General features: G+C 42.8%; 10 protein-coding genes across 10 annotated transcripts; 6 read left to right on the top strand and 4 right to left on the bottom strand.

The window, feature by feature from the left end:
* Positions 1–105: 105 nt before the first annotated feature.
* Bfra_008831 (putative 3 exoribonuclease family protein) lies at positions 106–1,026 on the top strand (the record flags this gene model as incomplete). Its single annotated transcript, XM_037339188.1, has 1 exon — positions 106–1,026. The coding sequence occupies one exon, from the start codon at positions 106–108 to the stop codon at positions 1,024–1,026; it is 921 nt and encodes a 306-aa protein (XP_037190754.1).
* A 4,832-nt stretch (positions 1,027–5,858) lies between these two features.
* Bfra_008830 (uncharacterized protein) lies at positions 5,859–6,211 on the top strand (the record flags this gene model as incomplete). The annotated part of the gene is made up of 2 exons (XM_037339187.1): positions 5,859–6,107; positions 6,173–6,211. 2 exons carry the CDS (start codon positions 5,859–5,861, stop codon positions 6,209–6,211), a joined length of 288 nt encoding a protein of 95 aa, XP_037190753.1.
* Positions 6,212–7,349: 1,138 nt separating this feature from the next.
* Positions 7,350–8,186, bottom strand: Bfra_008829 (putative superoxide dismutase protein; the record flags this gene model as incomplete). Its single annotated transcript, XM_037339186.1, has 3 exons — positions 7,350–7,646; positions 7,723–7,988; positions 8,057–8,186. The coding sequence occupies 3 exons, from the start codon at positions 8,184–8,186 to the stop codon at positions 7,350–7,352; spliced, it is 693 nt and encodes a 230-aa protein (XP_037190752.1).
* Positions 8,187–8,490: 304 nt separating this feature from the next.
* On the top strand, positions 8,491–9,096 carry Bfra_008828 (putative dna replication complex gins protein psf3 protein; the record flags this gene model as incomplete). Its single annotated transcript, XM_037339185.1, has 2 exons — positions 8,491–8,532; positions 8,581–9,096. 2 exons carry the CDS (start codon positions 8,491–8,493, stop codon positions 9,094–9,096), a joined length of 558 nt encoding a protein of 185 aa, XP_037190751.1.
* Positions 9,097–10,731: 1,635 nt separating this feature from the next.
* On the top strand, positions 10,732–12,115 carry Bfra_008827 (putative o-methyl transferase b protein; the record flags this gene model as incomplete). Its single annotated transcript, XM_037339184.1, has 5 exons — positions 10,732–10,872; positions 10,938–11,064; positions 11,116–11,239; positions 11,308–11,747; positions 11,802–12,115. 5 exons carry the CDS (start codon positions 10,732–10,734, stop codon positions 12,113–12,115), a joined length of 1,146 nt encoding a protein of 381 aa, XP_037190750.1.
* A 1,804-nt stretch (positions 12,116–13,919) lies between these two features.
* Positions 13,920–15,203, top strand: Bfra_008826 (putative integral membrane protein; the record flags this gene model as incomplete). Its single annotated transcript, XM_037339183.1, has 5 exons — positions 13,920–14,090; positions 14,143–14,521; positions 14,578–14,695; positions 14,742–14,812; positions 14,869–15,203. 5 exons carry the CDS (start codon positions 13,920–13,922, stop codon positions 15,201–15,203), a joined length of 1,074 nt encoding a protein of 357 aa, XP_037190749.1.
* Positions 15,204–15,552: 349 nt separating this feature from the next.
* Positions 15,553–15,924, bottom strand: Bfra_008825 (uncharacterized protein; the record flags this gene model as incomplete). The annotated part of the gene is made up of 1 exon (XM_037339182.1): positions 15,553–15,924. The coding sequence occupies one exon, from the start codon at positions 15,922–15,924 to the stop codon at positions 15,553–15,555; it is 372 nt and encodes a 123-aa protein (XP_037190748.1).
* Positions 15,925–18,025: 2,101 nt separating this feature from the next.
* On the bottom strand, positions 18,026–19,282 carry Bfra_008824 (uncharacterized protein; the record flags this gene model as incomplete). The annotated part of the gene is made up of 1 exon (XM_037339181.1): positions 18,026–19,282. The coding sequence occupies one exon, from the start codon at positions 19,280–19,282 to the stop codon at positions 18,026–18,028; it is 1,257 nt and encodes a 418-aa protein (XP_037190747.1).
* A 316-nt stretch (positions 19,283–19,598) lies between these two features.
* On the top strand, positions 19,599–21,338 carry Bfra_008823 (putative oxidoreductase protein; the record flags this gene model as incomplete). Its single annotated transcript, XM_037339180.1, has 1 exon — positions 19,599–21,338. One exon carries the CDS (start codon positions 19,599–19,601, stop codon positions 21,336–21,338), a length of 1,740 nt encoding a protein of 579 aa, XP_037190746.1.
* Positions 21,339–21,914: 576 nt separating this feature from the next.
* Bfra_008822 (uncharacterized protein) lies at positions 21,915–23,381 on the bottom strand (the record flags this gene model as incomplete). The annotated part of the gene is made up of 2 exons (XM_037339179.1): positions 21,915–22,666; positions 22,826–23,381. 2 exons carry the CDS (start codon positions 23,379–23,381, stop codon positions 21,915–21,917), a joined length of 1,308 nt encoding a protein of 435 aa, XP_037190745.1.
* Positions 23,382–23,596: the final 215 nt, after the last annotated feature.

The following is a 23,596-nucleotide window of genomic DNA, read 5'->3' as shown; positions in this document are numbered from 1 at the left end:
CGAACCTAACACCCAAAACTCTACAGTATATCGACGACAACGACAATTTCACAATTTCGTTATCCTATCTACTTACTTACTCCTACTTGAACAATAACAACAGATATGGCGCCGTCTATGAGACATCATACTTTAACCCTACGGAATCGCCGCGCAATAGCAAGCGTGCCCGTATCTGGTTCCACAACCCCAAGCTCATCTGCCTACCCCTCAGCATATCCATCTGATGCTGAAGATAGCAGTCTCGCCACTCGCAAACTCAAAATCAAACAACCGTTTCCATTTCTCTCTCTGCCCTCCGAACTACGAACTAAAATTTATGCCCTTATATTCGCCCCTTTCCCTTCAATTATCGACCTCGATCCTACAACATTCTCCATCATTCATCGTCAGAAACTCCTCTCTCTATTCTCTGTCTGCAAACAAATTTACAATGAATCATCGCACCACTTCTTCTCAACCTACACCTTCCGTATCTTCCCTGTCCATCCAGGTCGCTATTTTAAGACAAAGAAACCATTACTCGCACGTCTGCCAGCCCAATATCGCAACTCTATCACTACACTTGAACTTCGTCTAGGTCCAGGCTGGAACAGTCCTCCAAGAGGTTGGATTGTATCACCTCTACTTGGACTTTCTGATTGCACATCCGTTCGTGTTCTAAAAATATTTGTGGAATGCGATCCTTCCGACGCTATATTCAAAGGTTTCAGAGCAGGTGATGGATTCTATGAAGGCTTCTGCCAGGAACTATTAGAAGGAATATTCAGGGATGTAAAGGGAATTCAGACTGTTGAATTCGACGCATTTCCTGGTGTGCAGAGGACTGGAGATATGATGAATAGATTACGAGAGGTAGTAGAAAGACATAAGAAAGTTGTGGGATGGGGCCCTGAGAGGGGCTGGGGAGTAGAGACACCCGGAGAAGTTAAAGAAAGAATTTGGCTAGATGCTGTGCTTGTTCATGGAGTTGGAAGAGCGAGAGTTATACCGGCGGGAGCGGAGGCTATTGTGGCCTCGGCTTGAGTTATATCGTACCGTCTGATACCACGGGGCATCGCAATATGAGCGAAATGAAGACAGCAACAAGCGAGCGATGACATTATAGGCGATTGGTCTTCAATGGAAATGGCATGGAACAATTTGTAAATATTCGCGAATGAATCAGGACATGGAATTTAGGAATGACACGCAGGCATGTAACTCCTCTTCATTTTGTATATACACTTACTCAATGCCACTTTGTTCAAGTATTCTTTTCTATCATGACTGACAGATCCTTTTTCTTCTTCCCTGTGCCGGAATCTCCGGCCACTAATGACAACCACTTTGACTTCACGTCAAATACTAACCCATTCCAATACAACGATCATTACTAGTCGAAACAATTGTCAAAATGTTGCATATCTCAATTTCCTTATGTCAAATATCTCATATAATTGACGCATGAATACATCATACTGCTCATCTTCTTTATCGCTTAATGGCGCAAATGACACTAGGCCATTTCCCTCATCTCTGTACTACCAAAATTAGTTTCCTAGTGGGATTCATAAAGACACCCTGTGGCTTCAAGCTATGACTAGTTTGATGCTCGAGATTGGGGCAGTAGTGTTCTTCTGAGTCAGGCATTGCACTAATATCTTCCCTTTTGATTGATAACTTCGGAATTCCAGCCAATTGTGGAATACTGCCATACTCAATTGTTGATATTATTCGTATCGTTGATGAGTACATTTTCTCTGGTTATTTTCTATATCGTGGAAAGGGGAGTGTCGAGAATGTTAATAGCTGTTGGTTTCTCTACTGTCAGCAGTTTTCCTAAATTGAGACTGTTTCCAGCGGAATATATTTTGAGAACGGTATCATTTTAGAGCCACGCTTCTTCGCACAAATGCGGTCTCTTCTATTTTTTCATCTTCAGTTCTCCAATCTGTTTCAGAGCCTTCATTGCAAATTCCTGGCTGTCTGAACTTTCGGGCTACTAATCAATTTTATCCTTAGAGAGAGTCATTATCTTCGTTGTTTGTCGGGTAAGTATCGACAGATTGTTTTCCCTGTACAAGTTCATGAGGCAACATGGCGACCATATCTTCATCATCGTGGCTAGATATTTGCGTGTAATGTTCCGTGGTGCTTTTATGTTAAGAAGATGTCCTCGATGACGGTCTTCCATTCCTTACTCAAGAGGTTTGACTCCTGCTCTTCGAATAGAAAAGTCGAGCCCCTTTATGGAATTTCCGGACTGTGCTCAGCCGGCGTAGAAACTAGTCACCATTTTGCTTATTCGGGCAGGAATCTCCATTCTGATCAAGTGGAAGGACAGAGTGGAATTTGAGACAACGATCAAGTAGGCAAAGTGTAAGAGTAGTGGCGAGAACAAGGTGAAGGTGACTAGGTCATGCTGTTTTGAGACCAAAATTATCGAAGAGATTGTAGGACCATACTCGGGAGACGAATATCAATCCTTTTCACACGTCATCGTTGTTCTTTTTGACTTGCTATACTCCTTGTGGGAGAATATAAGAAGGCTGCAGGGAGGTAGGTAGTCTATTCTATTCATTCATAGTCCTTGTCTTCACAGAAACATTCGAGATTTAGCTAGTCTTTTTTTCTCTCTTCCGAGTCTTTTATATCAAATCAACGCTATCTCATCGACCATCAGCTGTCTTCACTCAACGCTCCGGAAACAGGATATCTTCTAAAATCCAAACGGCATGCACACTTAGAGCTTACCCGCGGATTGAGATGGTGAAAATCAAGCCTTCTGCATATACGATCCTTTCGTTCAGATCAACGACAATGTCTAATGACTTTACCAGCCGGGAGATACTGATCATGCCATCTGACAATCATATGAAGATCAACATTGTGTACAGGAGTGAAGCTCGTATCACGCAGGCTGGCGTTCTATCTTCAAAGCTTTCAGCTGTTCCAATTTTTCAGGGGTTCTCCACACTTTGCATCGCGATTTGCAAAATACAGGTGGTGAGGATCATTGATAGTGACGAGTCGGGAAAAGGTTAAAGGAAAGGGAGAAAACTCTAAATGGAGGGTAGAACTCTAAACAGAGGCAGAAGACTTTAAATAGACAGGGAAATACTAAAAAGTGGTTCCGATTGGAAGTTTTAAGAATTAGAATTTCAAGAGTTCTACTCTATATAATCTATAAATAAAAAAGAAATTAATAGGGGGTTGAATGGTACGATTGCATATCTAGAATGCAGATTTGCCATTGAACATAGCCATGGAATTTCCTTAGCACCACTTTGCCGTGCGTACACTACCTTAGAAGCACGTGCAGATAGGTATACACACAGAGGAGCTAAGTTGTGCACTTGTTCAATGCACTCGAGACAATTGCGAAGCGATTGGAATTCCTGGTAGAGAACCCGATATTGAAATGTACCACCTGCTTAATGTCGAGCACGCAGGAACCATTGCGAAACAAATGCACGAATTAAAATATGATAGGCCCAAATGGGGAAGAAGACGTTAAACATGTTTCAAAGCTCTGGATCAGGATAAGTATATTCCATTGAGTTAGCAGAGACTTTCCCCAGGCTTGCAACGGGGTTAGCTATCTAAGTCAGCACGAGGTTTTGTGAACCGAAAAATATTCTTCCTATCAGAAATGATGTGTAAAAACCAAAGAAAAAACGCTAATGAGAAGACCTAATAGATTTACCATTTTGGATCTTGAAGCTAAGTATCATTACTAAAATCTTCGACTCAACCTCTCCTCGTTCGTGACAATAAAGGTGTACAGAACCACAATGACGTAGATGTCACTTTTTGTAGCTAGTAACCAGCGTTGTCATGTGAATTCAAAGTAAGAGTTACGAATTCGCAGTGACACAGTGTGGTGTGATAATTTCTGAAAAGCGGAGTAAACGTCAGAAAATGATTCCAAACATTTGATTGAATGAACGTGAGCAACAGTGAAACAAGGAAGTCAGATGATGTTTGCGGTAAAGCCGCGGAACTCAAAGCCTAAACCTGAAATCTAGCTCAGCCCTATATGCATAATTCATGTATAACTCGCTATGATACTAAGAAGAACCATGAACAGGCATAGTACACTTGCTTTCTTCACAACATCATCATTGTAATCGTTATCGCGTGAGTGGCGAAGCGTGAATCAAGTGTGTTCGTTACTCGAACGCCACGGGCATGACAATTCCCGATAACGAAATATCTCATGGCAAACAGTAATCGTTTGCGTTTGTAATGTGACGACAAACATTTGCCGCATACACAGACAGACTTTATAGTCATGAAGATGTAGTCTTGCCACGAGAATGATGTACGCAACCAGGATGCAGATAAGAAAGCAAATGCAACGATAAGCATGTAGAGTGTGAGTGCAGGAATAAGCTTCGGAGATATAATCAAAATCGATTTATGGGGTGCATGTGAAGAGGCGCTGTTTTTGCGAGTACTTTTCGTTAATTGGTTGCTTGTATACTTGGCCGGGCTATAATGAGACGGACCGAAGGGACTTCCCCAAGGAGGAATTTGACTCTACCAAACATAGAAATAGTAACGATAATGTGTGAAAAAGTATGATCTTAGGCAACGAGAGACTACTCTGACATTAATGAATCGCCGTTTCAAAAGCCGTATGTTTCACGACCCAAATTTCGATAGTTGATGGGAAGTGTTATACTAACCTGATCTCGCGCGATCTGCGGGATATATCTCTAATTGTATTGTATACTTCATGAGGCTGACCACCATCGAATATTGTCAGAGGCTATGTATTATTGGCAGCTGAAATTGGTTCAAGTTCCCCAGAAAGAAAAGATCGATATATTGCGGCGGGGTAAGCGATGAGGTATTATTGCCCGAATGGAGGGCGAGGAGGGGTAGCAAGGAAGTTGATTTGACCATATGGAGACTTTGTTGATGTATCTGTTGCCGAGTTGAATATAATGGCGGAGTGCATATTGCTACATTCGTACAAATTAATGATTTTTGTTTCGATTTCAGCGGCTTTGGCGGTTGAGAAGGTAGTCTGAAGGTCATAATGTATCGTCACAATATCAGCTGTCTCTGCTGAGTCCCCTGTTTCCCAACTTCGAAGCAGGTCGGTTAATTGAATTGGAGATGTAATCCGAGAATCATGTCTCGAGTATCAGGTAGGCCTCTCGGATTCTTATCATCACATGTTGAAAGATAAAAGAGATAGAGTTTCGGGTAAAAGTCGTTTTTTCCCCAGTGGAACTGTGTCCTGGTGTTGTTTGGTTTGTGCTTCAAACGAAGTATCAAAACGTTTCCTGGTATGCTGGTGGTGGTTTTACTAAGCTGAGTCATGTTCTAACCTTCGGCGGTGCTTTTCCGTCGCACAACCTCTAAGCCTCTACCAAAACCTGAACCGACAGCGCGTCGTGACAAGTCAGGAACATGATATTCCACCAATTTAGCTTTTGAGTAAATGCATCTCCATGATTATTTCCAAGTCAGGTCACACCCGCATTGACAAATCCAAGTTGTGTCGGGGAATTGCCTAGATTTTCGGTCGGACCTAAACTTTAAAGATTATCATCTGGCCTTCTCGATCCGGCGAGTAAGAGTCCGGTGAACTGCCCGATATGAGAGGCATCATCGGATACCTAGTTTTCTATGTATGATATGTATATATATAAGTGTTGGGTATTGCCGCATTCTAACCATCTTGCTGTTGATGTCTAATGTTGCACATTTGAATCAACAACTCAACACTGCCAACACATCTCTAACTAGACATAAAACAATATCAGCCTCATCTCTAACTTATATCTACTGCCTACTGCAAATAAACTCACCCAGGTCAATATCAAAACCCGAGACTTACTTTATATCTTTAATCATTCATCATGTCGGGCAACGATGCAAGCAATACATCTGCTGAAGTCAAACAATACTTCTTGATCACAAATGTTACGGCATTCGATGATCAAAACACCAACTTCGATCTTCAAGCTGAAGCGTGGAGGCTACCATATAGTATCGACGACTCTGATTTGACTTTCGACGGGACACCATTAAACATGTTGTATGAAGAGAATCGATACATGGCGGAAGAACATGTGACCAATTACTCACATGACTCTAAATCACATGATGTGAGTATTTGCCCTCTCTTGAGGCCCATTGGATTCTTCACAAGCTCAGGCTAACATTTATGTAGAGATCTACAGAACGCGGAAGAAGTCGTCAGAAGGAGTAGATTGATTTTACAGTAATAGCTACGAGCTTATCGTTGCAAAGAATGCTGTGAAATCTTCTCCTCCGCAACAACTTTCTACTCGAAATGGAACACAATGGACGCAAAAGAATTTTAGGATATTGCTTCAATCTTTGTCTTATTTATTGAAGAAATTCTGATGAGATGAATACAATCGGATACAACTCGAATCCTTGAGGAGCCAAATATCGGCATTCCCATTCGTGATGGGGGTGCATGAGGGCTTTCTAGTTCCGCTTGGGGCAGTGGAAGAAAGCTTCTTGGTTACAGAGAAAGTTTTGGATTCATGTTATGGATGAGAATGTCCAGTTGGGCTCAATTTTCTGGACAGCACGCTGGGAGAACTCCAATTCAGATCCCATCATCGATCGTTATCCGCCCGATCAGCTTGAAATAGCAGGCATTAAATGAACGCATTCGTAAAACAATTGCTTGGAAACATCATACCTGTTGCAAATGCCATTGAAAAGAAAAGAGCGAGTCAGGCATTCTGATTTGGCAGAGAAGATATGTCGAACTCCGATCGATCGCCTCGACACTCACCGGCCCTCGTTAGCAATGTTTCTTTCACCAATAGCACCAACTCTAACCGCTCACAAGAGAGAGCATCGCGTTATACTCATAAGAAATTCGGATGATAACTTCGACTATCGTTTTATCATCTTCATGCACCTACCTTCTACCTTTGGAGTTAAAGGTATCTAGTTTGAGGAAGTGTTTAGGAGTATGGATGGAGGAGAGGGTTTATGTGAAGAGTTATAAGGCATGTTTTGAAAGATGATATTTGGTACTTGGATTTTGGAATATCGTCTTCGAAGCTATGTATGATGGATCATGATTGTTTACCATTGTGATACCTGCTAGATGGGGTAGGGAGTGGTAGCGGAGCAATAGGTCACGAAGGAAGGATATCTCAGGGAAAAATTAATAACATTGCAACATTAATTATGAATCACCATGTGCTTGTGAAAACGGGTGTTTATGGATGAACATTCCTCTAAATACGTAGGCCTAACAAGATTCCAAGAAATGCTGCAATACAACGCTTGAATTGATCCTACATCCATTTTACGCTTAACGACTACTTAGGTATCTAACGCTTGGCTTCCTCGTCTCCAATTCACTTCAATCTGCTCTCCACAGTCTTCCAGTTAATTACATCCCAAATAGCACTGAAATACTCTGCCTTTCTGTTTTGGTATTGAAGATAGTACGCATGCTCCCAAGCATCAACACCCAATAATGGAGTGTACTTGCCTACGACTGGATCCTGGTTTGCATATGTTCTGATTTGAACTTGACCAGTCTCGTTGTCTTTGACTAACCACGCCCATCCACTTCCTTGGATGCCCGCCAAAGCTGCGTTGAATTTCGTCTTGAAGGATGAGAAATCTTTGTAGCTGGTCTCAATGGCAGTCTATGAAGCTCTTGTTAGCCGATACTCTTTGACTCCAATAAAGCTACAAATTTCCATAGCGAATATCGATTCATACCTTCAAAGCACCTGTGGGCTCTCCACCACCACCATTCTTACTTGGTGCCAAATTCTCCCAGAACAAACTATGGTTCACATGTCCACCTCCGTGGAAGTTGATGAGGGGTTGTAATGCAATGGCAGCAGCAATATCTCCCTTAGATGTAGCGGCTTCGACTTGCTCGCTCGCAGCGTTGAAGCTGTTAACGTAGGTTTGGTGATGGTTCTTGTGATGAAGCTCCATGATCTTACCGGAGATCGAGGGTTCGAGCGCACCGTAGTCATCTGTAACCAAAGTTAGGATATGCAATGAGATATCGGAGCTGCTTAATCTAGGTATGGAAGAAACTGACATGGGAGATCTGGAAGAGTAGCCTTTCCACGGATGAAGCTTGTGCTTGCCATTGAGGCAGCTCGTTTAGAAGAGCTGGCTCTAAGAGCAGCACGAGCTGCGGTAGATGTGCGAAGAAGTGTGGTGGACATTTTGAATTTTATTTGAACGTTTGAAGTTGGTGTTGCTTCAATTATTGATGTTGCTTTCAGATGTCAATCGGACGTCTTGCAAGGAGGGGAAGCTCCGGAAGTAAATATTTGGAGCTCCAACATCATTATGTCATTACCGATTACATAAGCGATGGGAACGCAAATAATGGCACGGAGCCGATATCAAACAAGTTCATCGTCGCGCACTCTTTCACCCAACATATCTTTGAATATCAAAAAATTATAATATTATGCGGATTAGGTGAAGCCTGAGCTATTCGCCGCAGATCTGTGGCTTTTAAGAATGTCCTACTACGATATTGACGCGATCCTCACCGACGCTCAAGTATTTACCCCTCCTTCCAATCAGATTCATTGTATTAATATATGTCAGAAAATCCCATGCACATTCGAGCTTGATGTTCCCTCTCTAGGATATCTTGACAACAATGCTGCTACCCCCTTAAAGAAGCACACACGCGTCGATCTTCCTCTATGGCTTGCGGAATTACTTGCCGTTTCCTCATCTCCATCTTCCCAAAAGTCTCTCGTTACCCTTGATCTACCTGCTTGTCTTGCGCCGCGCGTTCTCAATGCATTGAAAGCCGACCCTAAGAGTGTCGACTTACGCAATCTGGCACAGAATTTTTATGGATTGGGCGTGAGAGTTTTGGAGTTATTCGAAGAGGAAGAGGTTTGCGACGTATTGATGGAGAGTTGGAGGACAAGAGCTGGTGAAATCAGCGATCATGCTGGAAGTGGAAGTGTAGGACAGAGTAATGGCAGAGGTGGGGGAGAAGGCGTGGAGTTCTTGAGGGGTTTGGATGAGGCGGAACGCGGATTATTTAAGGCGGCACACGAGGGATCCAAGGCAATGGGAAAATGGATGGGCGAGGTGAAAAAGGGGTAGTTCAAAGCGAGGAAAATGCCGTTGAGCAAACGATGGCGGGTTTACCAATCCGATACACCTGCCACCGAGAAATGAATACCACACGGCGAAACACTACGGCGTTATGTGGACGGGAAGTTTTGGCTATTTGCGATACCCATTACATGATTGATTTGATGAAAATCATAGATCACGGGAGTGATTAGTTCTTTTGGAATTCATCACTGATCTAAAATTGATCGATTTTATGTTTACGACAGAGCGATCTGATGAAAAATCTTTACATTTCTTGTGAGATCGAAGATGGTTGACCCAGTCATTTTGCCCAAACACATGGCACGACTCAAATTCACCAGACGCAAGAATGTTGGATAGTACTATAGTTTGGGAGGGGGGTATTGTAGATCCTGGTGTACAGGCCCTTGTCAAGCAAGCTTGAGGATGAGAACACAAAGATGACCTTCACAACTGCTTTCCAAAAATGCGCCATCAATTACCCGCAGTTGCTCGGTCGAAGGAGTGCGTCCCATTTATTGAGTTACCACTTGCCGTCTGTGTGGCACTGATTGTGCAGGTACGGATCCTGCTTAAAGAATATGCGTATCATGTTTGTACATCTCCCATGTGGTAATTGACCTCATACTCGTCGTACATCGAAGATTACCGTTGTATTCGCAATCAATTCTGTAGAGAGATTTGCTTGTCCTGGGAACCTCACCGTACTGTTACCTATAGAACTAGTACCGAACTAGTACCATGCTCGAACCACGGGAAAACGAGAACAGAGTTTCAATAAGAAATCCTATTCCGGGATAAACCATAGCGTAGTATTATCGAAAAGCCAAATATACGTCCCTCCTTGGAGACTGAAAACCTGTGTAACTCACGTGTGACATGGGTCTCCTGCAGCTTACTCATTCAGCTGAAGCCATTACTTACTGCTACGAGCACCAATAATAATGCAACCCTGAAGTTTGGGCATCGTATATGTTGTGTACATCTGAACCTTTGAATGAATTCAAAAGGCCATATCGAATCTAGAACCTTGCTTAAAGATTTGATGACAGAAAATCATGTCAGTTTGAATTCGGAATGATCACCACGCTTGGCAGTATCTAGATAGATGATCTGCTTATTTGGAATTACTATGGGTTTTGTGGTTCTGGTACAAACTATTGTGTTATAGAATTAGGAGATTAGTCTAACTTGGTAGCAAAGAAGAAGAGTTTCAAAGTGATCCGATGTATCACAAAAAGTAAGTATCGAAAGAGGGATGGAGTGACTCCCTACATGCGGCGAATTAATGGTAGGTGTCTTGAATTTGAATAATTCTATCGAATAACCCCGCTGCGCCATTTCCCCTGATATCTCATTCATTGGCAAAAGCCGTACTACGGCAGTTCCTGTGGTTAAACATTCACTGGCTGCATATCATGTGAGTGTCAGTTATGCTTTGTTTTGAGATAACATTTACTTATATTCTGAAGAAGGAGCAATGGACTTATGACTCTTATATCTTCATGTGCTTATAAAGACTCTCCATGAACAACCTCCTAATATAAAAGTCTGCAAACATTCTTCCCATCAAAACTCTTTACTACACTACACGACCAAACCTGAAACAATTTCAACTTCAAGTGTAATACTAACATCAGAATGGATGATCTTATCACTCACGTGAAGGCTGCCGCTGCAAACGCTGATGAAGCAGGACGAAAAAAGATAATCGATGGTCTTAGAGATCTTTCTATTGAATTAGAGACACCATGGGACTCTATGCAGCGTATCATGTATCTGGTATGGGTTATTTTGATTCAGATTACAAGAATAAACATTACTTCTGCTAACTCAAACTGTGTTAGCAATTTCAATTGACAGGTGCTCAGATTGGCTGTGACATGAAGCTCTTTGAAATCATGGCCGCAAAGAAGGAGCCAATGAATGTTGAGCAGCTGGCAAAGGAAACCGAGTCAGATCCGGCCTTCTTAGGTGAGTTCGATGCTCAGCTTCAAATTTGACTCCTTCTCACGGCATAACTAGTTCGCTTACTCCGATATCTTGCCTCTGTACGAATGATTCGTGAGACTGGCAAAAACACTTTTGAGGCCAGCAAGGTTACTGAAGCTCTGGCTCAAAAGGGTTACAAAGGCGGTATTGGCCACTAGTCAGTGATCCCTTCTCATAGCCTTGAAGACTTTTCGGTACATCCATCACTGACTACAGAATTCGCAGCTTTCATTCGCTTGGCCCTACACTACAAGCTACGCCTGACTATTTGGCTGAGAGAAAATATCAAAACATCACAGATAACACTTGTGCACCTGCTCAGATCGCCTTCAAAACTGAAATTCCGTACTTCTACTGGATTCAAGAACAGCCTAGACTAATCAACTACTTTGCCGACTTTATGGTGGGTCAACGTGGTGAGATGCCAACTTGGCTCTCCAAGTACCCAATCGAAGAAGAGACCAAAGACTGGAATCCTAAGGAGCCTGTCTTTGTTGATGTCGGCGGTGGTTTTGGTCACAAGTGTTTGGAGTTGAGAATGGAGAAACCCAACGTCCCTGGTCGCGTAATTTTGCAGGAGCTTGATCATGCTATAAAGAATGCACTTCCAATGAAGGATGTGGAGCTCGAAGTGCATGACTTTTTCACGCCTCAAATAGTCATAGGTCTGTTGCGATCCTACTAGTGAAATTGTGATTACATGCTGACAAGCATTTCAGGTGCAAAATACTACTACTTGCGCAACATCATTCACGACTACGCCGATGAGAAATGCCGCATCATTTTGAAGCATCTGAAAGATGCAATGGGTCTTGACTCAGCCATCTTAATTGATGAGATGGTTATCCCTGAGACAGGCGCACACTGGCATGCAACCCAGATTGACTTGGTTATGATGACTGTCCTAGCGTCAACTGAGCGAACTGAAGGAGAATGGCTTGCTCTTTTAGCATCCGTTGGTCTTCAAGCAAAGAGAATCGTCAAATATACCGCTTCTCTCGGAGATAGCATAATTGTGGCTGTTCCAGTCTGATTCCGAGGCTCTCGGGTTCGTAAAGTCTGATCCAGATCTAGGGTTAATAGTTAAAGATGTGATGAGAATATAGCTAGGCCTCAAATTACCTAAGCGGAGTCAATTGCAAATTGCAATTGTCTCTTTATTAATGTTGAGATTGCATTCGCCCAAATCTTCACAATAGTCTAGTGCTAGATATATCATCTCCGCGAATTCCACTCAATAAGTCTCCACATATCGTTCGTGCGCTAAAGACTATGCTAAACTGGGCGGTTCGTAGCCGATGTCAAATCTTTGAAATTCTTGGTCGGGAACAAAGTGCCATTACCGCTAATTGACGTGTGCCATCTAAGATATCTAGAATGCGCAAGGCAACAACTACTACATGTCCCAGGAATCTGGTTATTAGACTTCTTGAACCATCTGGCATCTGCTAAGCGGGGTATTCACAACCTTTACCACAACCTTGGCTCGCCTGGCCTGTCATAGGTCTAACGGTGGCCCACGTCCAAGCTTCCACGCACGGATTCAAATTGGTGGGTAGTGACGGATAGGGTAAGTGACAGTGGGCACTGACCACGTGCTTCTCGGTGCAATATCGATCTAGAGTTGTAGCGCCCGCGAGGTTGATTAGGATGATTTCCGACGTGGTTATATATTTAACAGTGTGATGTGATACTATCTTAGAAGCGCGCCATATGCGAAAGCTCCCATCTATGACATTCTGGTCAATTTGCATACTAGGAAACCCCCACGTTTGAATCTCGATTTGGTCCTTGTCAGGGAGCCCTGCTGCATGGGTAGGCAGAAGCGATGCATGGCAACAGGGGATTTTCACACAACATTGGCTGAGTCGTACAGTTCTATTTTAGGGTTACATTATTGTCGGAATTCCATGGTATGTATGGACATGGCACAAAGCCCTAACAAGATCCTTTCACAATCTTGTGCAATTGCTAATGATACTGCAACATATACAAAGTATTGAACAGTCAGATAGAGCTGTGACAGTAAGAAATAATTTCCACAGCGTTACGACGGTCACTAAAATGCTAGGAATGTATATTTATGCTTCAATGCGTAATCCGATCAGGACTTTGGAAGGAATTCAGGATACTGAACAAAGGACAATCCCCATGCTTGATATCACTCTTCGGCTTCGGCTTCTTCTTTCGGACATTCGATCGCACATTGTCTATACTTGCTTCTGTAGGTCCTTTACGTAGATTTACGAGCAGTCACCTATCAAATCAATTTTGTATATTCAGTCTCATTGGCAATGTAACAACGGCTAAGCTGAGGCGCACGGAATATTCCAGTACAAAGTCAATCATACTATGGGCCCGAGTCTAAGTAGTCAGTATATCTTTTTTCCTCCAAGAGAACAACGCAAAGAACAACGCCTGCAGAGAGCTAGTAGACATGACATGTCGTGTATCGGTTTTGCCAGCACAGCAATTGCAACCCCCCCTTTCAATTCGCTTGTTACCGCGGTTCTAGGCTCCAGGAATGGAATTTATCAGTGATTGTGATTGTGCGAAAATCCTTCAAATGATTTTCTTCTACCCTTGTCGCCATGCGACGCCAGGACAAAAATGGATCGGCTGTAGGTCATGGCAGTGCTTACGATAGGATATCAATATCATTGTGGGGGTTCAACCAAGAAAGATGTTCAAGTAGTTTAATAGATAATCTATCCCATTAACTTCGAACATGAATCATGATCGTTGGTTTGCTTTTGATTAAGATTGTTCGATCTGCTGTTTGATGCTCAATTGTTTCATATCGACTTTACATCAGCCTATACATCAGTTCCGCCAATATGCCCGGCACTGAAGTACCAGCAGGTGGAGACGTTGACAGGGGAATAACGGCTTCTATAATCGTCTTGACCCAGATTGCATTTGCTTTCGTGATTGTCATGGCAAGATTTTATGCCAGAATTATGATCAAAGGTCTTGGGAGGGATGATTGGGTCATGCTTGTTACTTTGGTACGTATATCTCTTTCAAAACTCATATGATGTCGTTCTAACTTAATGATAGTGTCTTTTTATAACATATGGCGGTCTCATGACATACGAATGGAAACTTGGAGGATTTCGACATCTATACTACCTCGACTTAGATCAAACAATGAAAGCTGCAAAGTTCAACTACATAATTCAAGTAGTCATTGTCTTCGCCTTTGTCACTGGAAAATCTGCAGTGGGATTTCTCGTTCTTCGAATTATGAGCGGTGATACAACCGCTTGGCGTAAATGGCTTGTCTATGGAGCTATGGGGCTCACTGCTCTGATCAATGGACTAGATTGCATCTTCACCTATGTGCAATGCAGTCCGCCTAGGGCATTATGGGACTCAAGTATTCCACACACGTGCTGGAATCCGAATGTTCAATCTCGATTCGCTATGTTTACTGCAGGTTCGTATTGCAACGCCTACGTCAACCAAATAAATCTTGCTAACGAGTTGTATCAGCTGAGAATTGTCTCGCGGACATTGTGCTCGCACTTGTACCTGCTAGTGTCATCATGAATCTCAACATGGATATGAAGAAGCGTGTCAACTTGACCATACTTTTGGGCCTTGGTCTTATGTAAGTTAACTCTCTTTCAATTTGAGAGAATAAGCACTAACAATAGCAGTGCCGCGGTCTGCTGTATTGTCAAAACAACATTCTTGGGCTCACTCAACGCCCACTCCGATCTTACTTGTAAGCTTATCAAATATATCTCGACAGTAACACAACAAAGCACTAACAACAACCAGGGAAAACTTACGATTTGCTCGTCTGGAGCGGTTCGGAACTTTTTGTCATCATCGTTTGTGGAAGTATTCCTCCACTCAAACCATATTGGGATCGATTTGTCAGCGGCAAGAATCCTGGATCATACGCCAGTCCCGACAACAGTTACAACAGTCATCTCAGCTCATTGCCAACTCGAAGAAAAAGTCGAATGTCTTATATGAAACAAAGCTTGGAGACGAACAGTTCAACTGATCATGTTTATCCGCAAACTATGCATGGAGATAAATATATACAGCGGACAACAGACATAGAAATTCACAGTATGAGGATTCGTACAGGGGATTCCATGGCATAGATGTGGAGATGTGGCACATGGAAGAAAATATCGTTACGAGTTGCATTCTTGATCGTATTATTACCTATTTATCCTGATGATTGGCGTTACTATTGAGAACGGAGTTCACGGCGTACACTAGGTGTTGGGGTGTCTAATGCGGATAGGGTTCGGCTTAGATACCATTGTTTTAAAAGATACCAGCGCTTTCTCGGAAGCCACTTAGAGTGGATGGGTTATATTTATAGTTTATTGTCTAATATTTTTACCCAAAATATCATCACCTGAAACAGTCTCACACATTGGGCATCTTCAAAGAGGTTAATGTTTCAAAGATTATTCTACGGTCAATACTGAACCTCTCCAAGTATCATTCCGCCTTCTTTTTACATTGACGCATTCTCCGTCTCTTGGGTCTCAGCCAATTCTTCAAAGCACTTTTCTTTTCCCCGAGACTTGACAAACTCTGTAAAGCAAACATTTTAGTCGATAGTCTGGCATCAGTCCAGATTTCACAGATGGTTGCCGTGAACCCTTGCAGTAGCATTTCTCTGATCTTTCCGTCGAACTCCTCTCGTCCCTTGAAAACGGTGAATGGATAGTAAATCCACTCTTTCAATCTCCGAGATCGCTGAGATGGTTCGTGAGGTGAGTAATGGGTATAAGAAGGTAGTGGTGTAGACTTTTGGCTAGTGGAAAGTATTCCGAGTGGATCGATAGACGTGAGTCCTAGGTACTGCATCTTCGAAATGACAGGGTAGCCGCAGGCTTACTGTACGATGCTTCGAAAGTGATTGTGTGGGATGTTGTTTGTATCATCTTGATGATTGAGAATTGATCATTGAAGTAGTCTGGATTAATGAAAGACTGTAGATGCAATGTTTCAAGATCCAGAGTGTGTTCAGAATTTCATTGTTCTGTTGCAGTGTTCCACATTTTGGGTTCCAAACGACAGCATCTTCTAGAATCAGCTAAGCATTTACTGTATAATCTGTTACGATGACCATATTGCAACCTTTTGATGGATGTGCAAACCCCAAAGTCGAGTGAATACTACGGTCCATTTAAGTGAATAACTTCATTAGCTTGTATCTCTCCGATAACCGAACTCTTAACCCGTGTCTCTACCTAGTTTATTAACCTCACCTTAGACTTCAACATAAATACAACTGCGTTCTCTCCATCTACTTTCACATCCATATCCGTCTCCTATCCAGTTATCATATCACCACCTCTAACCCTTATCTTACTTGAAAAGACTGCACATGTAGAGCTCCTCGAAGATATCACCGCAAAGGATGGCAAATCCCAGTACAATGATAGATGGGGCACTCGATAGCTTGAATTCTGGTGTTGAACAATTGACCATCTGCAATTTACAATAAGAAACCAATAACTCCAATTCATGCACAAACGAGGGCGAGGCAACTCCTGCGACCGACACACAACAAGTAGCCAGCCCACTCGAATCGCTCCCTGAGAATGAGACTAATACAAGCTCGGATACCATATTAAAAGAAGCACCTAGTACATTGGAACCATTTCCTCGGCTCGCCCTCGAATTAAGGCTGGTGATTTGGGGTCTAGCTTGTTCGAAGGAGCGCCTACTGGAGATAACTACTCATCCAACGGATATATCTTTTGACTTGGGTGCCCTAACGCCATCAGTCTTGTTTGTCACCCGCGAAAGCTGTGAAGAGGCTGAAAAACATTATAAGAAGGTGTGTCTACACTTTGGTGACATTAATTCCAATCAAAATGGTTTGTTTCGAACTTTCTTCATCAACCCCGACAAAGACATCTTTGACTGCAGTAGCATAAAGTACTCGAGACAGGATTGTCAATTTGATGGCAAGCTTTTATATTACTACAACAGGAATTCTAGACGTTCAGTTGGAACTTGGATGTATAACCTATTCGATGAACTTAGAACCCTCAAGTATGCACATTGGAATTGTCACGATGAATTAGAATTCTTGGGTCACCATGCGGTCACATTGATGCCGAATCTAAAGAAATACATCCTCACACCACGCATACCAGAGATTCCTTAAGATATTTTGGACGCATTCGCTTGTAGAAAGGAATAGAAAGTTTGTATCGAAGAAATGCAGAGCGAACTTCAGAAGGAGAACAGAAAGAACCCTGCTTGTCCAACGCCTGTAGTAGAATTCTAAATCTCGGTCCAGGCTCCGTCGTCCGCCCTCGAACCGCCAGCACCACCTCCTGATTCGGTTTCTGGATGACAATATTTAGGGAAACTTTAGGTGGAAGTTAATGCTATCGAACGACCTCATCGGACGAGGAGAGTGCAAGAACTTTAAAAATGTACAGAACGAACGCAAAAGGAATGTTTTCCCCAGGAATTAAAGCTACGGTGGCTCTATAGAAAATTGAAGACGTCGAGATCGCCATAGTGCCTACCATTCATTTTGCCAGCGATTTGCAGTTCGGCTTTACTTTTCAACAGAGTCTGCAATTTCAGAAGTTGTTTTAGGTGGTAGAACAGAATTACTTCTGTGTATGGTGAGCTTGAATTCTAGATTATGTCAAATCAATCAAATCAAGAATGTCAATCTACCAGAGTTCCTTTTCCGCACATGTGTTCAGTGAGACAATGCGATACCGTGAATATTCAATTTCAAGATTCGATAAAATGATAAGCAGCAGGTGTTTACATTGTAATTGCTCTCTCGTCTGTGATGATGCCCTTTTCAGGGTTATGGTTCAATCGCTCTGATAATCTAACCAAAATTCCTTCGCAAAAGCATAACTAAGACCGTTTCCAAGCAGCTTTAGACTGAGTTCAATGAGTGATATGCGGAATACCAATTGATGAAGATTTAAAAATCTTCCTTCGCCGGCCCAATATTCAACTCTATCCATGTGACTACTTCGATAAAAGCTGCTAGCCATTCATACTCTCTTTTATCGTAAGGTTTTATCTTTTGATTTGCACATGGATACTCGAAGTGTGGATGTTCATGTATTCCTTTATCAACGAAGAACCTTGGCCACTTCCCCGAGGAATTGTCGTCTTTAGGTGGTTCCCATTGAATTCGAGGTATTGTTAACGGTGGCTCTGTGTATATATACATCAAGCCTTTTAATACTACCCTTAAACTAGCAGTAATATTTTCTGGGTACATGAAGTCATTAGGATCGCTTTCAAGAATAGTAGCCAACTCGGTACCTTCTAGGGTCGTTTCTTGGCAGCCATTATGTAAGGAAACGTTGGCCAGAGTTTCCTCAAGACCAGTGACTTCGATATCGAGTGGATACTTGGCTAACGTGTCAAGTAGTAACTGAAGGTATCGATCATATGGTACTAGTTCAATAACATATCTGCCCGACTTGTACAGGCCTTGATGATGATCCCAATAATGGGATAAATTTCTGTTCTTAAGAGTTCTCATTGCTAGTCTCTCAAGCATAACCACAGTATGAGTAGTGTTGGGCCGAAGAGCTCCCTGCGATGGATCAAGCGGTCTCTTGAGAACTCGTGGATATTTCTCCATCAAATGTGCTGAGAATCTTATTTGGTCGGATTTCCGTTTGTTGAGTTCCATCTTAGCATGCTTGATCCAATTCCAATAGTCCCATGGAAGTTTCAAATCGAGAGAAGATCCATTCTCATCAAGTTCAATGCCTGTAATGCATGGAAAAGGTCTTCCATACTTGACGAGAAGATCGAAATCAGGTTCGTTTATGTACAAGCCAACTCTAATCAGGCGTCTCATTTTCGAGATTAAGAGATCGAAGCTTACCCAGTTACTCAAGAGCATCTGGGGTGACCTTGCAAATACGGATTCTGCGTCTGCAGGAGGCCAGCGGCGAAACCAGCACATCTCGCGATAAAGTCTGTAGTGGTTTGAAGCATGCGATATTTCACCTTGTGAGCTGAATAATCGACCGTAGACTATATGAGAAAGAACGCATTCATCGAGGTATGGTAATTGCCAAGAGAGAATGGATAGTATCTTGATGACTGGTAAATCGCTCAAAACTTGATGGACTATTTCTCGTGGTAGCTTTTGCAAGCTCCGAACCACGACTGGAAGTTCGCGTGGCCATGGAATCGACCAAACATTGGAGTCCATTGTGTACCGAGCTTGGAAGAATGTTATCGGCTTGGGATAGAATTACTGCAATTGAGGGCGATACTGTGGTTTTGTTGTCCTTTGTGCAGAGTTCAAATGAGTCACTAATTTGGAGGATTTCTGCCTATTTCTGCTTATTACAGTGCCCAGCACGATGGTGCATTAGTGGGCTTGGCCTGCCAAACCCCTGAAATGGCCGACCATCTGCGCCATAAATAAGCTTAAATCCCCCACCTATAGGGCTCGGTGAGTAATTCGAAGGATAAAACAAAAAAAGCAGTCACAAAATATCTCGCTGTGAATTATTCTGGTAGTCATGTTGAACACCGAAGAATCATGCCAGGACTACATCAAAAACCACACCCCTTCTTCAATAGCCCAACAAATTCGACAAGATCAAGAGTTATGCCAAACACAGGGGCTTCCAAGTCTTTTAGCCCTCTATCTTCCTCACGTCGAATCTCCCTTGGGGGAAAAAATAGCGAAAGAGCTGTATCCTAAAAATGCGCCGGCTCGGTACTCATATTCGATAGGAACGGCTTTGTATAAGGGCATAATCCAGGGAATTCAAGCCTACCTCCATCAAATGAGCCCTCAATCTAGGCATGGAAGGCTTCCGGATGCTCTGGGAGTTGCTACTGAGAATCCACCTTCGATAGAAGATGTCGAGACTACACTTAGAGTACTTGATTTCTATGTCAAGAGTCAAGATGGCATTCGTATTGATGGGAAAACACCATTAAACAATGTAGTGCAGGTTCTAAACCAGCGTCTGCGGAGCCCATTTTCCACGGCAAGCGAAGACGTAACAAGAAGAAAAAGAAAGGAAAGAAAATGCTATCTCTGTCACTTTCTTATTACGAGTCCTCATCCTCAATATCCCGCTCTTTGTAAACCCTGCGGAAGATTCAATCTTGCATCAAGCAATCTTTCACTGCCTGAAGCTCTGAATCTGGATGGTAAAACGGCATTGGTAACAGGAGGACGAATCAACCTGGGCTTCTATACCGCATTACGACTGCTCAGATGTGGTGCTCAAGTAATAGTATCCTCTCGGTATCCACGAGACGCAGCGGTGAGATATCTAGCGGAAAGCGACTCGCGAAAGTGGGTCAAGCGGTTGAGAATCCTGGGAGCCGACTTCAGAGCAGCGAACGACGTCTTTCATTTGGTCGCTGGAATTAAGCAAATACTGAGGAATTGGAGTATAGATAATACACCAAGACTTGATATTCTTATAAACAATGCAGCCCAAACTTGGACAGACTCGGTGAAAGAAGAAAGACGAGCCATTGAATTGGAAAACCAGCTACGACTTGAGGACAATAACTATGACAATCTACTCCTTGATATCAATTATAATGCTCGGATCAGAGGCGGCATTCAGAGTTTAAATCTTCTAGCGTTCGACACAGAACAAAAGCGTCTCAACGGGATATCCACAGAGGAGGTCGGGATAATCGGACGAACAGAAAACACCACTTCAATCTCAACAATGATGGAAGAACCCAAGACCTCTTGGGTTCAAAGCTTATACGAAATACCTTATGAAGACATAATTTCCGCGCATTCAGTCAATACATTCGTCCCTCTAATCCTGATCCGCGAACTTCTTCCTCTCATGGGTACTCCCCGTCCACATCCAGCAACTAATGGTCAACCCGCCAAGCCTCTAGCCCACATAATCAACGTCTCAGCTCGCGAAGGAGTATTCGAGTCTACACCCACTAACCGTCATAAAAACGGGTGCCACGTCCACACGAATCTCGCGAAAGCCGCACTCAATATGCTTACGGAAACCGAAGCAGTAGCAGCATGGCGAGATCGAAAAGTAGCCATGAATAGTGTGGATCCTGGGTATTTGAGTGCACCCAAAGAAGTGATTGAGAGTAAGAAGAGGAATGGTGGGTGGGATGGATGTCCAATTGGATGGGAGGATGGTGCTGCGAGAGTTTTGTGGAGTGTGGCGGTGGGGGAGAGTGGAAAGGGAGCTGTTTGGGGGAGATTCTTGAAGGATTTTGGGATGGGAGAGGGGGAGGAGAGAATCGCGAGATAGATGAGGGGGATGTTTTACCGGTTGTAGAAACCGGAGTAACTATCACTCGGGAGTTCAGCTCCAGAGATATCGCCGAGTACAGATTGGTTAAATTTCATATGTTCTGTCCAATAAGTGCCACAAGACGATGCCATGATGACATGTGAGTTTTAAACACCAACTGAATTATTACACCTAGGTGTGCAAGGCGAGATAGCTTTCTTAAAAATGATTTCTCGTTCAGGGTATCTCGCTTGGTGAATGTAAAACATAAGAATTTGTTGTGTAGTTAGAATTTTGTGCTATGAATCATGATGGACACTTAGTCAGGATGTACTAAATCAATTTGATTCATTTAAGTTTTATGTTTAGACCTTTGGGTTTTGATCAATATTGGAAAGCATGTCATTATTGCGTAGGCTATTCTTTAACACTTTAAGCCATACATGGTGAAGTTGCTGCGCGAGATGAATTGGAATACTGTAAACCTGTGATTGAAATTACAGATGAAATGCAATGAAATCGAGAAGAGCAAACTAAGTAGCCTTGCTGCCAGCACCTCAAAGCTCAAGACGATCGACTGATTCATAACATCATCTAGGTTTCCCTAGCAGACCCCTGATAGCAAACATCATGCCATGGTATATCTTCCTCTTCAGCAATTTGTCTCTTCACTGCATAGAATCTTTTCTTTCTTCTTGCCAACTCTTCTGACTTCTCTCTTTCAACTATAATTTTAAAATCAATAACTGCATCTCTCGGAATAATCAGCGGCCTGCTAGCAGAAGTCCAATCATTCCGGTAAGGATGTTCTCTCAAAGCATCCATATCAAACTCCACAAAGCTTGCAGAATATTCCTTGTACCACTCCCCAAGTCTCAACGTTTCCTCGCGCGACACTTTTCGGGGGTGCTTAGCGAACAAATCCAGAGCGTAGTCGATATCCATTGGGTACTCTAATGCAAGATCTCTCTCTGTGTATGGGAGATGCTCTGTTTTGTCTGCAAGGACAAAGGTTAAGCGGTTCAATCCTTCTATGTGCGCAAATATGTTCCTAATATATTTTCGAAAGTCATCGCAATTGTATCTGTCTTTGTACATCCCAGGAATCGAGAGTATGAGATGCGAGATTTTTGTCCAAAAGCGAAGATCAAACCAGAGATCCAAAAAGATTGAAATGGGACGCCACCTTCTCGAATAGTAAATAGCCGAGTCCTCTTGTTCGTCGTCCGTATTAAGGTATATCGAATCGGCTCTAAAATTCAGAACAATCTTGTTCTGCAGGCATGGTCCCGGAACATCTTTACAGATAAAATCTTTTCGCGCCAATCGAGACTCCTCTGAAACCACTGTACAAGAGATTAGCAACTGTAAGCAAGCTTCTTGAAAAGATTTGGAAGAGCCAGTTCCCATTACAGGCAAGGCTCTCGACAATAATACATCTCTTGAGCAATCTGTGTTAAAAAATATGTAAAAAATATGTATAAAAAAATAGAAAGAGATCTTACCGTCTGAAGCTTCCTTGCACACTAGCATTGCAACTGGCATAGCGTAATTGGATTTATATGTATTATAGTTCCTTGGAAGTCTGGTACTAGTTCGAAGGGGCCACTTGCTCATAATAGACCGTATGAGAATAATCCTTGGGCCGGGAAAAGTCATTTTCCATATCATTCGTCGTATCTCAAAGGGAAGATTCGGAAACAATGTGAAAGTTGCCAAGTTTGCAAGAGGTCTGATGCTAGTTGATAGCAAGCGATTTTGGATGGAGCCGTTCGAAGTGATTGGTGTTGTAAAAGGCAACTTAGGATGGCGAGTAGAGGTTTGTGACAGGATGTTTAGGTCTGGGATATGGCAAGACATGGCGGGAAGTTCAGTGATTGCACTAGACACTTCATCGAGACTGTTGGTTTCGGAAAGCATCTTGGCTTGATCCACATCTGCACGATTTCGAGATGAGGTTGTTAGCTCTTGGCACGCTAGTGAACAAGTATTTTGAGTCTCGTCAGCTTGTGCATCCCTGGTACGATCATTGTCGATCCTTGGATTAGATCGTTTCTCCATCGTATTGAGCTTCCTCGTTGAAAGTGATGAGAGAGGGTATTGGTCTAGAGGGTAGAGCTTCCTTCGATGTCTGTAAGAGTGGCGGCGACGGAGATAGATGATCGTAGCCGAGAGTATACTGCTATCTCAGACTTATCGAGAGGATAAGTAATTCTGAGCCACGTACGTGTGCTGGCCCCAATAATCCCTGTGAAATAAGTGCCTAACTAAACAAA

Source organism: Botrytis fragariae (assembly GCF_013461495.1).
Source record: "Botrytis fragariae strain BVB16 chromosome Unknown tig00000101, whole genome shotgun sequence".
Lineage (NCBI taxonomy): Eukaryota > Fungi > Ascomycota > Leotiomycetes > Helotiales > Sclerotiniaceae > Botrytis > Botrytis fragariae.
This window is presented reverse-complemented; position numbering and strand designations above follow the sequence as displayed.